The 15,679-nt window shown below is 43.1% G+C and overlaps 1 protein-coding gene across 1 annotated transcript; it reads right to left on the bottom strand.

Annotated features, from left to right (window-relative positions):
• Window positions 1–138: 138 nt before the first annotated feature.
• On the bottom strand, window positions 139–15,640 carry HEXD (hexosaminidase D). Its single transcript, XM_028717064.2, has 13 exons — window positions 15,518–15,640; window positions 13,062–13,196; window positions 12,286–12,395; window positions 11,634–11,721; window positions 11,159–11,323; window positions 8,732–8,915; window positions 7,630–7,701; window positions 5,936–6,131; window positions 5,200–5,282; window positions 3,925–4,003; window positions 3,684–3,785; window positions 3,102–3,191; window positions 139–1,331 (listed from the first exon to the last, which is right to left on the bottom strand). The coding sequence occupies exons 2-13, from the start codon at window positions 13,158–13,160 to the stop codon at window positions 1,163–1,165; spliced, it is 1,437 nt and encodes a 478-aa protein (XP_028572897.2). The 5' UTR covers window positions 13,161–13,196; window positions 15,518–15,640; the 3' UTR covers window positions 139–1,162.
• Window positions 15,641–15,679: the final 39 nt, after the last annotated feature.

Below are 15,679 nucleotides of genomic sequence, written 5' to 3'. Positions count from 1 at the left end.
AGATCTGACATTCCAGGCCTAGAAGTGCAGTTTTAAATAAATAAGCAATCCTATTTGAACTCCAAAGGACCACTTTCTCATAGGAAGACTTTACCCTTCACCATGTGCCTGTGTAGAAATATAGAAATACATATGACATTCCAGAGGGAATTGATTTATTTTACCATGCCTCCAACCAAAGAAGCAGCAAGCTTACATGCATTACCTGGGAATAAATTCCACTGAACTGAGTGGGGTTTCCTTCTGATGAGAGGTGCATAGGATTGCAGTGCAAATACCTTTGCTGAACTGTGTTTGATGTTTTGGCTTGCAAAGTGCACTGTTTACGATCTGATCCATTCCTCTTGGTTCTGTCGGCAAGCTTTAAACCATTAATTAGACCAATGAATGTTTTGGAAGCATGTAAAATATTAAATGTGAGGGATTAGGTGTTTCATTTGATGAAATCTGAGATTGTTTCTTAGCAGCAAAAAGATGCTTTTATCTAGCTCCTGGCTACTTTTAGAAAAGAGCTTAGATGTCCTCTTGTTCCCACCTTCTTACACTCGGTACCTGTGGAATCATTAGTTTAAGTGTGCAAAACAACCATCCAGCAGCAGGGGCTGTGCAGAGCCAACACTGCATCTGCAGCCCACCTCTCATGGCAGCAGCAGGTGTTGGGGCCAGAATGAAGAAACTAAGAACATTTGCTTCTGATCTGCTTTGGGCAACTTATTCCTGCTTCCTTCTTGAGAAATCTGTTTGGGGGCATAATGAGGCTTCCCTAACACACCAGTGGAGATGTTCAAAGCATACTAATAAATGGATTGTGCAACTTTTTAAATTTTATTTAAAGTGTCTGTGCACAGGTTTTTAAATTGTAAAAGTCTGCAATCAATCTTAACAAATCCATGAGAAATCTTGGAGCCTGCTCTCACTTCTACCCAGCGCGACTCTATGCACACAGTGTAATTGCTGGTACATTTTCAGAAGAAAGGGAAAGACCCGAGGCAGTAGGTATCTCTTCAAAATTTCTTTTTAAGATTAATTCCAAGCCTGTTACTGCAACAGACTCATCTCTGCACCTGAAGAGCATCTCCTCGGCGTACACATGCTAATCTAGCTGCATGATGCTAGCTGTACCATGCTGGGCTTCAAATCTGCAAAGCTGTCTGTAAGAGTACTAGGATAATTCCTGTATTGCTCTGTCCAGATCATCGACTGTTCCCTGTAGTCTTTGCAGGCTGGGTTGGACATTCTCCTCCATCCATTCTTCTGCAGCAGATATAAAGAATGTCTTTTCCATTGCTGTTTGGAGCTCTTGGGTCACAGTAGTCCACTTGGTCAAAAGCCTAAGAAGAAACCGGCAGCAGAATTTAATATATTGCCATGTGATGTAGACCTAGCTAAACCAAAGATCAGGTTGATTCTTAAGAGATGTTAAAAGTTACTGAAGGCTACATTTAAAGGTTCTACATCCTGTGGGAAGAGGGAGCCTTTCACAATACTGCAGAGAGCTAGTGGGTAAAATCCAGTAAGGAAAACTACTTGAATACACACACATACACACACACTTGAGACACATATAATAAGATCCTACTATTGTATTTTTTATTTTTTTTTGCAAATACAAAAATCTCTACAGCCAAATTAGCCAAAGTCACCAGCAGCTAAAACCATAGCACCTTTTGTGATCATAAAATCAGGTTAATTTTATGGTCTAGATGCAACACACCAGCAGTAGATAGATTAGCAGGAGATTAAAAAGGTAAAGGTAAAGGTACCCCTGCCCGTACGGGCCAGTCTTGCCAGACTCTAGGGTTGTGCGCTCATCTCACTCTATAGGCCGGGAGCCAGCGCTGTCCGGAGACACTTCCGGGTCACGTGGCCAGCGTGACAAGCTGCATCTGGCGAGCCAGCGCAGCACACGGAACGCCGTTTACCTTCCCGCTAGTAAGCGGTCCCTATTTATCTACTTGCACTTTGACATGCTTTCGAACTGCTAGGTTGGCAGGCACTGGGACCGAGCGACGGGAGCGCACCCCGCCGCGGGGATTCGAACCGCTGACCTGATGATCGGCAAGTCCTAGGCGCTGAGGCTTTAACCCACAGCGCCACCCGCGTCCCTGAGCAGGAGATTAGTTTATGCTAATATAGCTCGTTTCACTACAGTGGTGCCTCGGGTTACAGACACTTCAGGTTACAGACTCCGCTAACCCAGAAATAGTACCTTGGGTTAAGAACTCTGCTTCAGGACGAGAACAGAAATCGTGTGGCAGTGGGAGGCCTCATTAGCTAAAGTGGTACCTCAGGTTAAGAACAGTTTCAGGTTAAGAACGGACCTCCAGAACGAATTAAGTTCTTAACCCGAGGTACCGCTGTATTGTATTTTGTAAAGTGGGGAGAGGGATTGGATGAGAAAGTCACTGCTTGTAGAATGCGGGTTAAAAAGTGAAGTAGCCTATTCACCATGACTGCTAAAAGGTTTCTCTAGTCTCAGGACTTCTTGCTATACCCCTGCAGCTCTTAAATGTTTGGGGGGGGGGGGGAAAGCTGCACTAGAACTAGAATTAACACAATGGCAATACAGTACAAGAGACTAATCTTTACCTATAGCAAGGCTTCATTGCTGGTTACATAATGTTTATAATAGCTCTCTGAGGGTAGGGGTGATGTTTGTTAACCAGTCAGGAATGCTACTTCCCCCTTCCACCATGTATTCTTAAATACGTTTAACAAAGAAGCATTTTCACTAGTTTCTAGGGGAGTGGCTTTTTTTAGTACTACTATGAGCCTTTGGCCTTAGTAACTCGAATATTTGTGAATAGTCCATTACTTCATAGCAGTTCAGCCAATGGTTGGAGTGGCAGGAAAACAATAAGGTTTTAGATCTATTTCCTTGTTTTGGTGCTGTTGGTGTTCTAATAAAGTAACGATTGACTATTTGAGCATTTGTGAATTTGAGTGAGCGAGGTACTTAAATGCACTGTCCAAAATGGCATCCTCAACATGGAAGTTTCTAACGCCAATTGTTAAGAATAAGATCATGAACTTTTAATATCCCTGTCCCAAGACAATCTTCAAAACACAAACTTTGCAAGGAATCAGAGATTTTTAGTTACCTTAGTGCATCTGGCTGAAAGTGATGAATCATTATGGGATGGATCTTCTTCCTCTTTCTGTGGTAGGGGCTGAACCAGCCTGTGACATACCTAAAAGTGATAAGCCATAAATATATGTGGGAGGGGGAATATTGGTTTGTTTTCATTTTTATTACGTATCTTGTGTTCTCATTTTGTTTTTTTTTATGTTGTGAACTGCCCTGTGATATACAGATGAAGGGCAGTATACAAATTTAAAAAATAATAATACAAACATAATTAAAGAACATATGGGCGTGAATGGAACTGAAAAGCTACAAGGCAGACTGAGATATCACATACTGTAGGTCCAACTGTAAGATTTAACATTTATAAGAGTAGTAACTCTTTAACATCATGTAAGCATCTAGTAACAAGTGCAGTTAGGATGGTTAAAACGATATGGTGGAATCCCCGCCCCCCTCAGTTCTTGCTTATGCAAGGAAAAATAACTTTTAAGTCCTTAAGTTAATACACAGTAAAAAGATAAAACATTTTATGTGGCAATAAGATCGATTATAGCTCTACATGACCGAGTGTCAGCTCCTCCTCTTTGTTCCTCACCTGTTGTTTTCCAGAAGTTCATCCACTGAGGTCTTGAGGTAGAATGTAATTTGTGTCACCAGCGAGAGAATTTCACTTCCCGGGAAAGTCCCTGAGATGTCACTGTTCAAGAAGAGAATTGGGCAAGAATGAACTTTGTCCCTAACCCATTGGGCCTGATACCCATGGGGCCTGAAAGCAAATATTTCTCGTAATATTGCTGACAGCAATGCTGTTGAAATCTAGAAGTTGGGGCTATTACCTCATATAAGTGTCTATTTCCAAACTGGAGATCCCCAGGGATTTTTCTACATCTTCTTTCACCTTTTCTGAATAGCCACCTTGGGAGGACCAAAGAGAGAGGAATTGCTGCTTTTGTTTTAAGTGTAAAACCTTAAATGGGACACAAAACTGGCCTAGTGATCCAGGGAGTTGTTACCATGTCAAGGTAAAGGGTGGACAGGAATGTAGAACACCTCTGTTCAAAACTTAGCATGCTGCACTTCACATGTGGCCTAATCAACCTCGATTAGCCAGTTGTGCGCGCGTTCCTGCATGTATAAAACACCGCTATTAAAGGATGAAATTATGACCCCAGGTCACCCAAGTTAAAAAAAACACCAGTGCGATTCCTAGCGGTCTTAGCAGGATTTGTATCATGAAGGGTAGGCTAAAAATCATTGTAATAGGTTCCATAAGTTAATGATGGCTCAGAACCCAGCCAGCTATTTAGAACAGAGAAAAGGCAGCCTAGTTTTATATAGATAGGTGGGTTTTGATTTTAGGGTATGATCCTGAGCATACTTTTTTTGAAATCAAGTTGCAATAAAGCTGATGGAACTGGGGAACACAAAGCTTCTGCCCAGCACCACACCTTCTGAAGCTTTTCCTTTGGCTTGTACTATCCGATGTTGCCACCTGGTGGCAACTCACTCATAGCCTGGTGCTTGTGACTCAAAATGTTTCCTCAGAGTAAAGTCTTAACAAGTTAGTCTGCAAGCCTGACATTTCCCACCTCTGCCTTAGGTGAACCAGCCATGTTTTATGGAATCTCTAATAGACAGAGAGATTATAGCTTGCAGAGGTGGGTGGGTGGGTAGGTGGGGAATGGACACAAGTATAAAGAACTGTTTTAACTATTTAATACTGTTATGTATGGGCATTAGTCACTAAGTCTGCTTGACTGGTCTTAGCAACTATTATTATCTAGAAACCAGTATTGATATCAGATGTGAAAGGCTGAAGGTCATGAAGAGTCCTGGACTCCTTCAGGGCGAATCACTTTTGCCACTGAAAAAAGAATACCTCACAGGTTCTTGTTAATCACGACATGAGACAATGCATGAAGTAAAGAAACTTGGCTATCCATTCTAGAGTATAGCTCTAATATATTCCTGGGCAATTAGGTGGGGAAATGAATTTAAGTTAAGCAGCTATTCCAAAGGAATGTACAAGTTCTGATGCTAATAATCTTGCAGTGCTTTCAGGATCCTGTGCACATGGTTTAGATCTGACTGAGGAGAGAGTAATTCTATACCGTTCTTTAGTGCCTGGAGACATACGGCTAATGATGGGATTCCTACAGGCAGAAGCTCGCACAGAACAGAGAAGTGGTCATACCTAGAGAAGAAAATGCAGAGGGATTAAGTGAGAGGCAATATAAGCAAGGGACTGAAGCGGTGCAGCCATCTGCAGTTGCCCCAGAGACTTTAGGAACTTTTTAAAGACCAATCTATGGAGCCCACAGAATGTAAGGAATATAACTGCATGGAAAACATCAGCAGTTTGAGTAAATGCTGCACCTGTATATAAACTGAATTTGAGTCATATGATCTGTTCCTTTTGCAGAACCGTTTATTCTTTTAGGATGAAATGAAAAAGGAAGTCTGGGACTTTAGTTAATTTGAAGAAGGTGGGGAAGGAGTTGGGGGGGGGGCATAGAAAAGAAAATGTAAGGCAGGATCCACAATGGGGTGGGAAGCAGAAACAACAGAGGCCAATGGTGAGAGGAAAAGTTCCTCCACAAGCTGATGACTCTCCTTCTGTTTCTGAAATTTCTGCTTTTTAAAGGTTTTGCCTCAGAATTTAAAAAAAAAAAAGTGTGTTCTGTCCAAGTTCAAAAAAAGTGTGTTCTGTCCAAGTTCAAAAAAAGTGTGTTCTGTCCAAGTTCAACTCTTGGCTTCAGAATCCTTCTTAAGAGGAGAGATTCTGTAGTGTTCAATGTATTCATAATGCTATCGCTCTCTTAATCCCCTTGTGTAACGTTTCATTACCTTTGCCAACCGGTCAGGATGATTCCTTGGATGATACCGGCAGGACTGCTTTCAGCCACTTTCAACCACTTCTCATGGTTTTTAAGGTGGTGTCCAATGAGGGTCAGACACTGGTTGACTCCTGTGGCCCCTTTAAAAGCACTAGCAAACCACAGCTTTGAGAAGTCACACTTCTGGTACTTTTTTATGAGAGTTGCTGGAAGTAAAGGGAGAGACAGGAAAGTCCACAGTTCAATGGCAGTGTATAAACAATCTTCTGCTGATACAGGACTGGGTCCAACTTGTACCAAGTGGAAAGAAGAGACGGGCAGACTTGTGATAAAAAAGACAATGTTCCTAAATGCAGCTACATTTGCTAGTAAGACTCACAGATCTACAGTGGTACCTTGGGTTACAGATGCTTCAGGTTACATACGCTTCAGGTTACAGACTCCGCTAACCCAGAAATAGTACCTCAGGTTAAGAACTTTGCTTCAGGATGAGAACAGAAATCATGCAGCGGCAGCGCAGCGGCAGGAGGAGGCCCCATTAGCTAAAGTGGTGCTTCAGGTTAAGAACAGTGTCAGGTTAAGAACAGACCTCTGGAACGAATTAACCTGAGGTACCACTGTATAAGGATTATGTATGTTCCGTAGGGTCAGCCTCTTCATTAGCTAGAAAAGTTAAAACTACTCACAACCCACTTATTGTGAGGCAATGCTGAACCAGTCTCAGATTTCAATTACATTGGAGAAAGTAATACATGGATTATTGTCCACACATTACTTTATCTGGTGTGCTCATGTTTAAAACAGATAAATGAAATGACCTAAATTAAAAATGATTAAAATGTCCTATGCTATTGTCTCAATGGGACAATTCTGCTTAGTATCCCCCCCCCCCATTCCTTCTTTGGGCGCTGAAGAATATCTACTAGCACTGTCTAAGCTCCTCTGTCTTCATGATAAGAAATAAGCCAGTGAGGAGAAATGTCAAACATCACTTGGCTGGATGTCAAAATTGTGCCTTCTGAATATGAATAAAAATAGCTTGTGATAAGTACATTCCACGTGACCAAACTGGAGTGACTTCATGCCACATCGCTATCATTTTTTCAAAGTACCCATAACATTCCTTACTCCTCTCCCCCACAAGTACCCCAACTTTGGTATGGTCTTGACATTTAAATCAAGATGGCTGCTCCCCAAATAAGAAGACAAGTTCACTCTCATTTCTTGGCAATTTACTAAAAGACTTAACATTGCTTATTTCCTGTTTCCAGTGTCTGCTGTTATGTTTTCCTAAACTTTGCCACTAGCCACATTAGCATAGCTGTCAACCTTCTCTTTTTTTTGCAGGAAATTTCCTTATTCCAGCGCCATTTCCCACTGCTTCCCGCTGCTATCCTGGATTGTTAGATATCCCGTAGACTGTCCCTGGGATAGGTGAGGCTGCTGATCCCTTATTTTCAAATCTGAAAGTTGACAGCTATGCACATTAGTTATATTCTACCTCCATTGTCAAAGGCCATATGCTTCTGTGTACCAGTTGATGCGAATCGCAAGTGGGGAGACTGCTTGATTCTGCTCTGGTTCTGCTTGCAGACTTGCCATAGGCATCTGGCTGGCCACTGTGAGAAGAGGAGTTATTCTATACTTCAGACAGTGACTGAACGCATTTCCCTTTTTCAAGCAAAGTCACAAAGCAATGCAAACCTTTACTATCCACATCAAGGTCCGGGGAGTAGTCCCAGATCATCAGCTCTGCAAGCTGTGCTATCCCAGACTCTGGAAAGAAACAAATATGACTCATTGTATTTCTCAGTTGTATTTGTGTAGAGATTTGTATAAAGGAAATTAGTTGGTGATAATTTCAAACAACACCCAAAGACTTAAGAAAAAATATGTATCGAATTCCCAGTCCCTCCTAATGTAGTGGGCCAATGATAAAGCCCAGAACAAGACCGTAAGTGAGGTCCAATCCCACAGTTCATTATTAAACTAGCACATAGCTTTCCCTATGATTCAACACAAAAACTGGAAATATTGGTACATTTATATCTTATTCAGGTATATTTAATTAGGCTATGCTAAGCTTCTATTGTAAATTTTCCTGTTTTTCCTTTCCATTTTAAACTGGAGTACTTTAATATGTATATATTTGGAAAATAATTAATTAACATCAACATCAAACAATCTTTCCATTGATGGTTATAATCATTAACAGGTTTACATCCTATAATTTTAATGCAAATAAGTTCTATATCTTTTTGAATTTTTGATTTCCCCTGAATAATTAAAGTTCAAACCACAGAAATTTGACCTGGCACGACTTTTTAAAATTAGTATTTGCACTTAGTGTTTTTAACCTATTAATTTTCTTTGAGGATCTGGATTCCCCAAAATACAGCACAGTTCTATGTGGACATATTGGAGGAGGATATTGCCGCAAGTATATCCTTGCTGAGCACCCACCCAAAGTTGTTGACCTTTGAAATTTTAGGGGAGCACCCACCTTCTCCTCTTCACTCCCACCGCACAGCCCCAACCTTAAGGGCTGCCGGTATGCACCAAAGTGGTGCTGTAACTCAGTTCTGGTGAGTTCCAGCTGAAGAAAAGCCCTGGTTATAGGGTGTTTTATTTTAAATGCTCAGAGTGCTTCTTTGTGGCATTTGAAAGTATCCGCTCCCTGCAATAAAGGCGTCTTCCTTTCAATACATCTGAAGCTAACTCTGAAACCACAATGAATTCTGACCTGCCAGAAATGAATTATGTTGCTCATTTTTTCTGTGAGACTCCCTTTCTGGTGGCAACATACCTCTCAGTGTTTTTTCGCTCATTCCCCTCAGCATGTCATCCCACACAATAGGTTTCACTGTAGGGTAGGCTGAGACTACATGGCTGGCCACGGCTTTCATGTGGGACAGGCACAGTTTTTCTATCGTATTTTCTTCTTCCTGCAGCCACTGTTTGGACTCTTCTCCTTCACCCAGATAATACACCTGGAGACACCAACCAATGCATTCTTCGTTTACTGCTATTCTGATAAGCGCCATTTAGCAATTCATTTATTTTTCAGCACCAACAACATACTAGTTACTGGCCTGATTCACATGTCGCATTAAGCTATAGTTTAAAACAAACTATGGTTTGATGTCAACAAGCAGCACGATGGTGTATGCTGTTGTCAAGTTCCCTCTTGGACCTCTCCCATTTCCAGTTCCTACTGTGCCATGGAGGAAGCAAGCGGGAGTCTGACTTGCCATGTTGTCCAAACCTGAGCTTGTGGTTTGTTTTCCTCAAAGCACACGCATAGAGCCATGGTTACCACTTGTGGTTTGTTTGGAAAGAAACAAACCATGAGCCTTGGTGTGGATGTCACAACAAGCCAGACTCTGGCTTGTTTCCTGGTGGCACAGTAAAATAAAGAGCAGAGAACTGTATATTGAGTACTGCACAACAATATGAACCACCACACTGCTCGTTTGCACTTTGCTTTGGTCTATGGCTTAATATGATATAGAAAAACAGGCAGTTCTCTCACAAGGATATTCCTGCTCCATTGATGGCTATCACAGACTTTGGGCTGGAGCACACAATGCAGTTACTAAAGTTATGCCAATGAAAACAGTTTTTCCTTGACAGCGGATCACTGCCCACTCCATACTATTTAGAAGCACTTACTGTGCACTCAGGGATGCGGATGGCGCTGTGGGTTAAACCACAGAGCCTAGAGCTTGCCAATCAGAAGGTCGGAGGTTCGAATCCCCGTGACAGGGTGAGCTCCCGTTGCTCAGTCCCTGCTCCTGCCAACCTAGCAGTTCGAAAGCACTTCAAAGTGCAAGTAGGTAAACTCTGGCGGGAGTTTCCGTGTGCAACTCTGGTTCACCAGAAGCGGCTTAGTCATGCTGGCTACATGACCTGGAAACTGTAAGCCGGCTCCCTCGGCCAATAAAGCGAGATGAGTCGGTCACGACTGGACCTAATGGTCAGGGGTCCCTTTACCTTTACTGTGCATTCAGCCATCCCTGCTGAAAGTCTTCATGCCTGCTAGGCTAGTGGAATGAGGGCTATGTGCTTCAAAGCACTGGGTGGGGATCAGTCACCCCAGGGGAGCCATTTTGAGTTGTATTCCCATAGCGATTGTATGCTTTATCTCCATACAACAGAAAGGAAAGGGGGGATATAGCTGAGAGAAATTAATGGGTGGTGTTTGAGAGTCAAGAGGCAGAGGAGGAAAGAGCACAGTAAACTCCCCCTCTGCCTACAATTTTCCAGCTAGCCTTTTTATAAACATTTCTTTGGAGCTAAAACAGGCATACAGGAGCAATAGCGCTCCTGGAGACTTTTACAAGCTGGTTTGGTGCACAGCAGTAACTTAAAGAACTCTTTGGGATGCTGGCCTTGCAACCTGTGGCAAGATTATAATGCCCTGCTATGCCCAAGATACAGCTTTTGGCATGCCACTGCAGACACCACCTTTTCAGCATCTACAGTGATGTAACAAAAATGGCACATTGGCTATCTCCTATGTGATAAGCACAAACACAAACCCGAGATAATTCACTGGTGGACATTCATTTCAGCAAGTCCACCACATCTACCACAGATTTCAATAGGCCCTAATAAAACGCAACATAAAAGGACCAGCTTCTGAAGCCAAATTCTTCCAACCTGATTTATTCCACTGCATGATTTATTCCAAATTATAATGTGTTGCTTCTAACAAAATACCTGACAATATAAAATAACTGGCCAAAGCTAGGAAGTACAAATGAACTGAAATCAGATCATGAATCCAAAGATTCATTCATTGCTCTGTACTCTAGGCAGCCAAATTCTCTTTTCCTTCCAGTGGCCCAGTGATGGCTGAGGAAGACATAGGGGAGCCCTTGTAAGACATCTGTGTTTATTTCCCTCTCATTAAAACATCAGGAAACAGTCACACAAGTAGAAAGGTTACCTTCTAACTATAGTAGTTACTAAAAAAAATGTTCAGTATGCAAAGCTATAAAGGCCTGATGCATTAAAAACTCATAGTAAGGATTTAAACACACGCGCACACACACACTCTTAAGAACCAAAGAATTTCAACCTCTGTGCATCTGAATAAGCCAGTGTGGATCATGCTATGATGATGTTTATTGCGTGATTAAGAGAATTTGACAGCCTAGCATGTCCAGGGTCAAGGAAGACATCATTAAATGCATTGGAAATGATTCCAGCTCCAGGTCCCATACTATACCTCATCACAGCCGATGTGAAACCATCGAAGATCATCATGCAGCGCTACCACTTGTTCTATCATTGTGCTGACCAGCTTCAGGGATTCCTCTTTATGGGGATTCACAGTGTTGGGGAACATTGCCACTTCCCGTAGGTGACAGAATTCTTTGTGCTTCAGGACAAACTGCAGGAGAAGCAAGAAGTAATGGGTGTGGTCACCAAACTGAAGCAAAAAGGGTGACCAAAGACATAAGCAAAGGACTTCTGCAAGTGATTACAGATGCCCTAGTTGAATAAGCTAGGGCCAAGTAGGATGCATTATAAAAGCCCTTTACTGTACCATCACATGACCTGAAGTCGGATTGTGTCCCACAACTCTGCTCCACTACATTGGTTGCTACTGCCCTACAGGTAGCAAAACAAACAGCTCCCCCCCTTACCCAAAGCAACCCCCCTCAAATTCAAGTGTGTGTGACTTGAATCCTGGCATTTACCTCCATATGTCCAAAGGTCTGGACCAGAGGGACAACCTCTAGCTCATGTAACTTTGCCAGCTTTAAAATCTCTTTAATCTCAGCAGAACTAGAAAACAATAGAAAACAACTTTGTTAGCAATGGTATATTTCAACATGTTAAAAAGTTCGCTATTTATATACACAGGCAACTCCCTGTTTGTGCGAGGGTTGCGTTCTGGGTCATTGTGCACATAAGCCCATTCCGCCCTGTTCCATGGCAAAAAATGACACGTATGTCAGAGGCAGCACATCAGTCTGCTGTGTGCAAAATGGCTGCCACCTACACAAACACACATATACACACACATATAGGATGTGCACTAACCACAAGATCCAGTTAAGATCCCAATTTGGAACACAGCCCAACTTGGTCCAACTGGCTGATGAGGTTTAGCATATCGAAATCTACTTTGTTATCCCCACCCCAAAATTGGGAAATTTAAAAAATGGCTATGGGTCCTCCCCCTCCCCCCCTTGAGGGAGGTATGGATGAAATTTACAGGCACAGTAGCAGTCCCAGCGCAGGTTAAACATGCCAAATTACAGGCAAATACATTCAGGGGTTTACGTGCAGGGCAGTTTTTATTCTGGCCAGCCAACTGCAATTAGAAAACCTTACCATCTACCTTACCTGTATGCATCATTTGCTTGAAGCGGTTTCAGTTCCCCATCATAGGGGAACATATCCTCATATTCAAGGAGAATCCCATTTGCACCCAGGGCATGGAACAATGGGAAGATCTGTTGGTTGCACAAAACATGTGAAATATCCAGCTAGTGTGGAATTTAGTTTTGTAAAACATTAACACATCTTAGGGAATATTGTTATTTCCTGCTCTCGTGCATGAGATACAGCCCTGCTCCAAGCGTACTCCTCTGCTCCAATCCCTTTTTCTTTCCTGTCATGTCTTTTAGATCACAGGCCTGAGGGCAGGGACTGCTTTAGCACTGACACTTGTAAGCCATTCTTGGAACCTTTTTTTTGGCTGGGGTAAAAATGCTTCAATAAATGCAATCCTTTTGCCGTATCTGAAACACTAGAATCTGTATGACATAGAACAGAGCCCTTTTTTTGTATGTCTCCTTAGGTTAGTCCACTAAAGCCTGTTACTGCTCATCTTTAAATATTTCTTTTTAATTTTTTTTTAAATTATACAGTAAGACACCTTAGTTTTCACAGCAGGCATTATCAGGAAGTGGCAGTTTTAAATACCCCTGCTTTAGGGGGTGAAGCAATTGAATCTTTTCATGTTGGAGAACAAGACGGAAATGCAATTAAACCTACAACTCAGACTACATGGCACAAGGCAGTGGAAAAACTAAACTCACTGGATGCAACTAATTTCAACCAAATCAACATCAGCAGAGGTTCAACTCTCTGATTTACATAGACCAACATTGTGTTACCTCTGCCAGGTATGAGACCTTTGGTGGGGCTCCCTTGAGATCTAAGTGCACCAGGTGCAGTTCAAATGGAGAAGAAACCACCACTCTGTTTTCTTCCATGTTCCAGATGTGAGTAGCAAATCCAAGTGCTTATACCTGGAAAAGAAGGAAAATTGTGAAGAGACTCATTTACTCACATAACTAAACAAGAATATAAAAAAATGGAAGCCTCCCATCTGGTTCCTTATAAATTGCATATTCTTTATTTTCATATAGGCAATAATCACTACTATGATATACACACCGTTTTTCATTACATGTATACTGCACCTTTCTTCCGATGAGTTCAAGGCAGTGCACATGGCTTCTGCACCATTTTATCCTTCCCTATTCACTCTAATGGATGTTGTTCATTCCCATGAAAGAGAGGCGCATATGCACTTTCTCTTACTTCAGCATTTCTGGGTGATCCCTACATGTCAAAATAATCTGAGCTGCAAACTGACATTTAAGGAAGGAAGGAAGGAAGGAAGGAAGGAAGGTCGGAAGGTCCCATAGCTTATCACTGTACCACACACATCATCATTACAACAACAACAACAACAACAACAACAACAACAATAAATTATTTATACCCTGCCCATCTGGCTGGGTTTACCCAGCCACTCTGGGCGGCTTCCAACAAAAGATTAAAAATGCATTAAAACATCAGTCATTAAAAACTTCCCTAAACAGGGCTGCCTTTAGATGTCCTCTAAACGTTAGATAGTTGTTTATTTCTTTGACATCTGATGGGAGGGTGTTACACAGGGTGGGCGCCACTACCGAGAAGGCCCTTTCCCTGGTTTCCTGTAACCTTGCTTCCTGCGGTGAGGGAACCGCCAGAAGGCCCTCGGCGCTAGATCTCAGTGTCTGGGTAAAATGATGGGGGTGGAGACGCTCCTTCACACACACACACACACACACACACACACACACACACACACACACTTCAGCATTGTCTCTACTGACTATCAGTGATCCTTCAAAATTTCAGAGAGGGTTTGTCCCTACCTGGAGATGCCAGAAACTGAACCTGGGGCTTTCTGCATGCAAAGCATCTACTTTAGCACTAAGCTATGGGATGTGGGTGGCGCTGTGGATTAAACCACAGAGCCTAGGACTTGCCGATCAAAAGGTTGGCGGTTTGAATCCCCGCGATGGGGTGAGCTCCCGTTGCTCGGTCCCTGCTCCCACCAACCTAGCAGTTCGAAAGCACGTCAAGTGCAAGTAGATAAATAGGTACCGCTCCGGCGGGAAGGTAAGCGGCGTTTCTGTGCACTGCTCTGGTTTGCCAGAAGCGGCTTAGTCATGCTGACCACATGACCCGGAAGCTGTATGCCAGCTCCCTTGGCCAATAAAGCGAGATGAGCGCTGCAACCCCAGAGTCGGTCACGACTGGTCCTAACGGTCAGGGGTCCCTTTACCTTTACCTATGGGTCATCCTCAAAAGAGGAAATATTTAAAACAATGCATAGGCAACAAGAAGGTCACCAATAAATCGAAGTCCACATATGATGATGCAGGTAGATACTGTGTTTAAATGTATCCTTAACTTATCTATCTATAAAACTGCTAATTTTGACTGCAGGATGACAAGCGAGCATTCATTCAAGATGCAGGGGCCAAGACAGTGTGGCATCTGCCTGTTCCATTTGGGGGTCAATTTCAGCGCACGGGACAGAAAAGACCCCTTGCCTCACCACCCATCAAATGACTGGCTAAACACCCTCCGGCAGCAAAACAAGTTTCCACCTAAAGCCAAGCCCTCCCAGCTGCCACACACCTGACCCTCCTCTCTCTCCTTCCCAGACGTGGCCCAGCAGCCACGAGACACATCATGGGAAACGGCAGCCACAGCAATAGTCGCTGCCTCTGGGGCAGGTGACGGATTTAGGTTTGATGAGGCCCTAAGCTACTGAAGATAATGGGGCCTTTATATGACCAGCTGTCCTTTGTCAACAACAAATTGTCGCTGGTTTTTGTGTTGAATATATGCTATATGGTAATTTATGGACCTAACAGGTATCTAAAGCCATTTGCACATGCAGAATGTAGGCACCTTATATACAGAAATGATCAAAGCAGTGATATTTTAGGGAGCAGGTGAGGCCCATTACTTATATCACAGGAGCCTACACAACACAAAACACTGCTGCTGTATGTAGGTTTTATTTTATTTTTTATCTTATATTTTGGAAATGTACATCCAGTTCTTTTTTCTTTAATTTTGGGGGGGAGGCCCCCAAGAGAGAGGGGCCCTAAGCTATAGCTTGTTTAGCTTATACGTAAATCCTGCCGCAGGTCGCTCAGGCCCCAACATCCTTCGGCTCGGGCTCCTTCTCCTCCCCCGGGGAGCTGCTCCTCTTTGCCGCGCGCGCCAGCCCACCTTCTTCAACAACAACAACAGCAGCAGCAACAACTCCGCTCCTTCTCACCTCCGCTCCTTCGCGCTCCATTCCGCCTGCAGCCTCGATTAATCTTCCCTGCCCTTCCGCGCTGCTCTCTCTTTCCGTCATCGGCTGCTCCTGCCTGCACATTCTTCTCTCTGTAGCTTCCGCTCCGGGAACGGAGAATGCCGATTGGTCGCCACCTTTCCC

This window comes from Podarcis muralis, chromosome 2, assembly GCF_964188315.1.
Source record: "Podarcis muralis chromosome 2, rPodMur119.hap1.1, whole genome shotgun sequence".
NCBI lineage: Eukaryota > Metazoa > Chordata > Lepidosauria > Squamata > Lacertidae > Podarcis > Podarcis muralis.
This window is presented reverse-complemented; position numbering and strand designations above follow the sequence as displayed.

Bases quoted from the DNA above. Each gene is read 5' to 3' on its own strand.
- HEXD (XM_028717064.2), bottom strand. From the start codon at position 13,160: ATGGAAGAAAACAGAGTGGTGGTTTCTTCTCCATTTGAACTGCACCTG. The intron at 6,132-7,629 runs GTTTGCATTGCT...CTTTACTTCCAG, and splicing joins CCTTGATGTGGATAGTAAAG to CAACTCTCATAAAAAAGTAC. The intron at 3,192-3,683 runs GTGAGGAACAAA...TATCACTTTTAG, and splicing joins GAACTTCTGGAAAACAACAG to GTATGTCACAGGCTGGTTCA.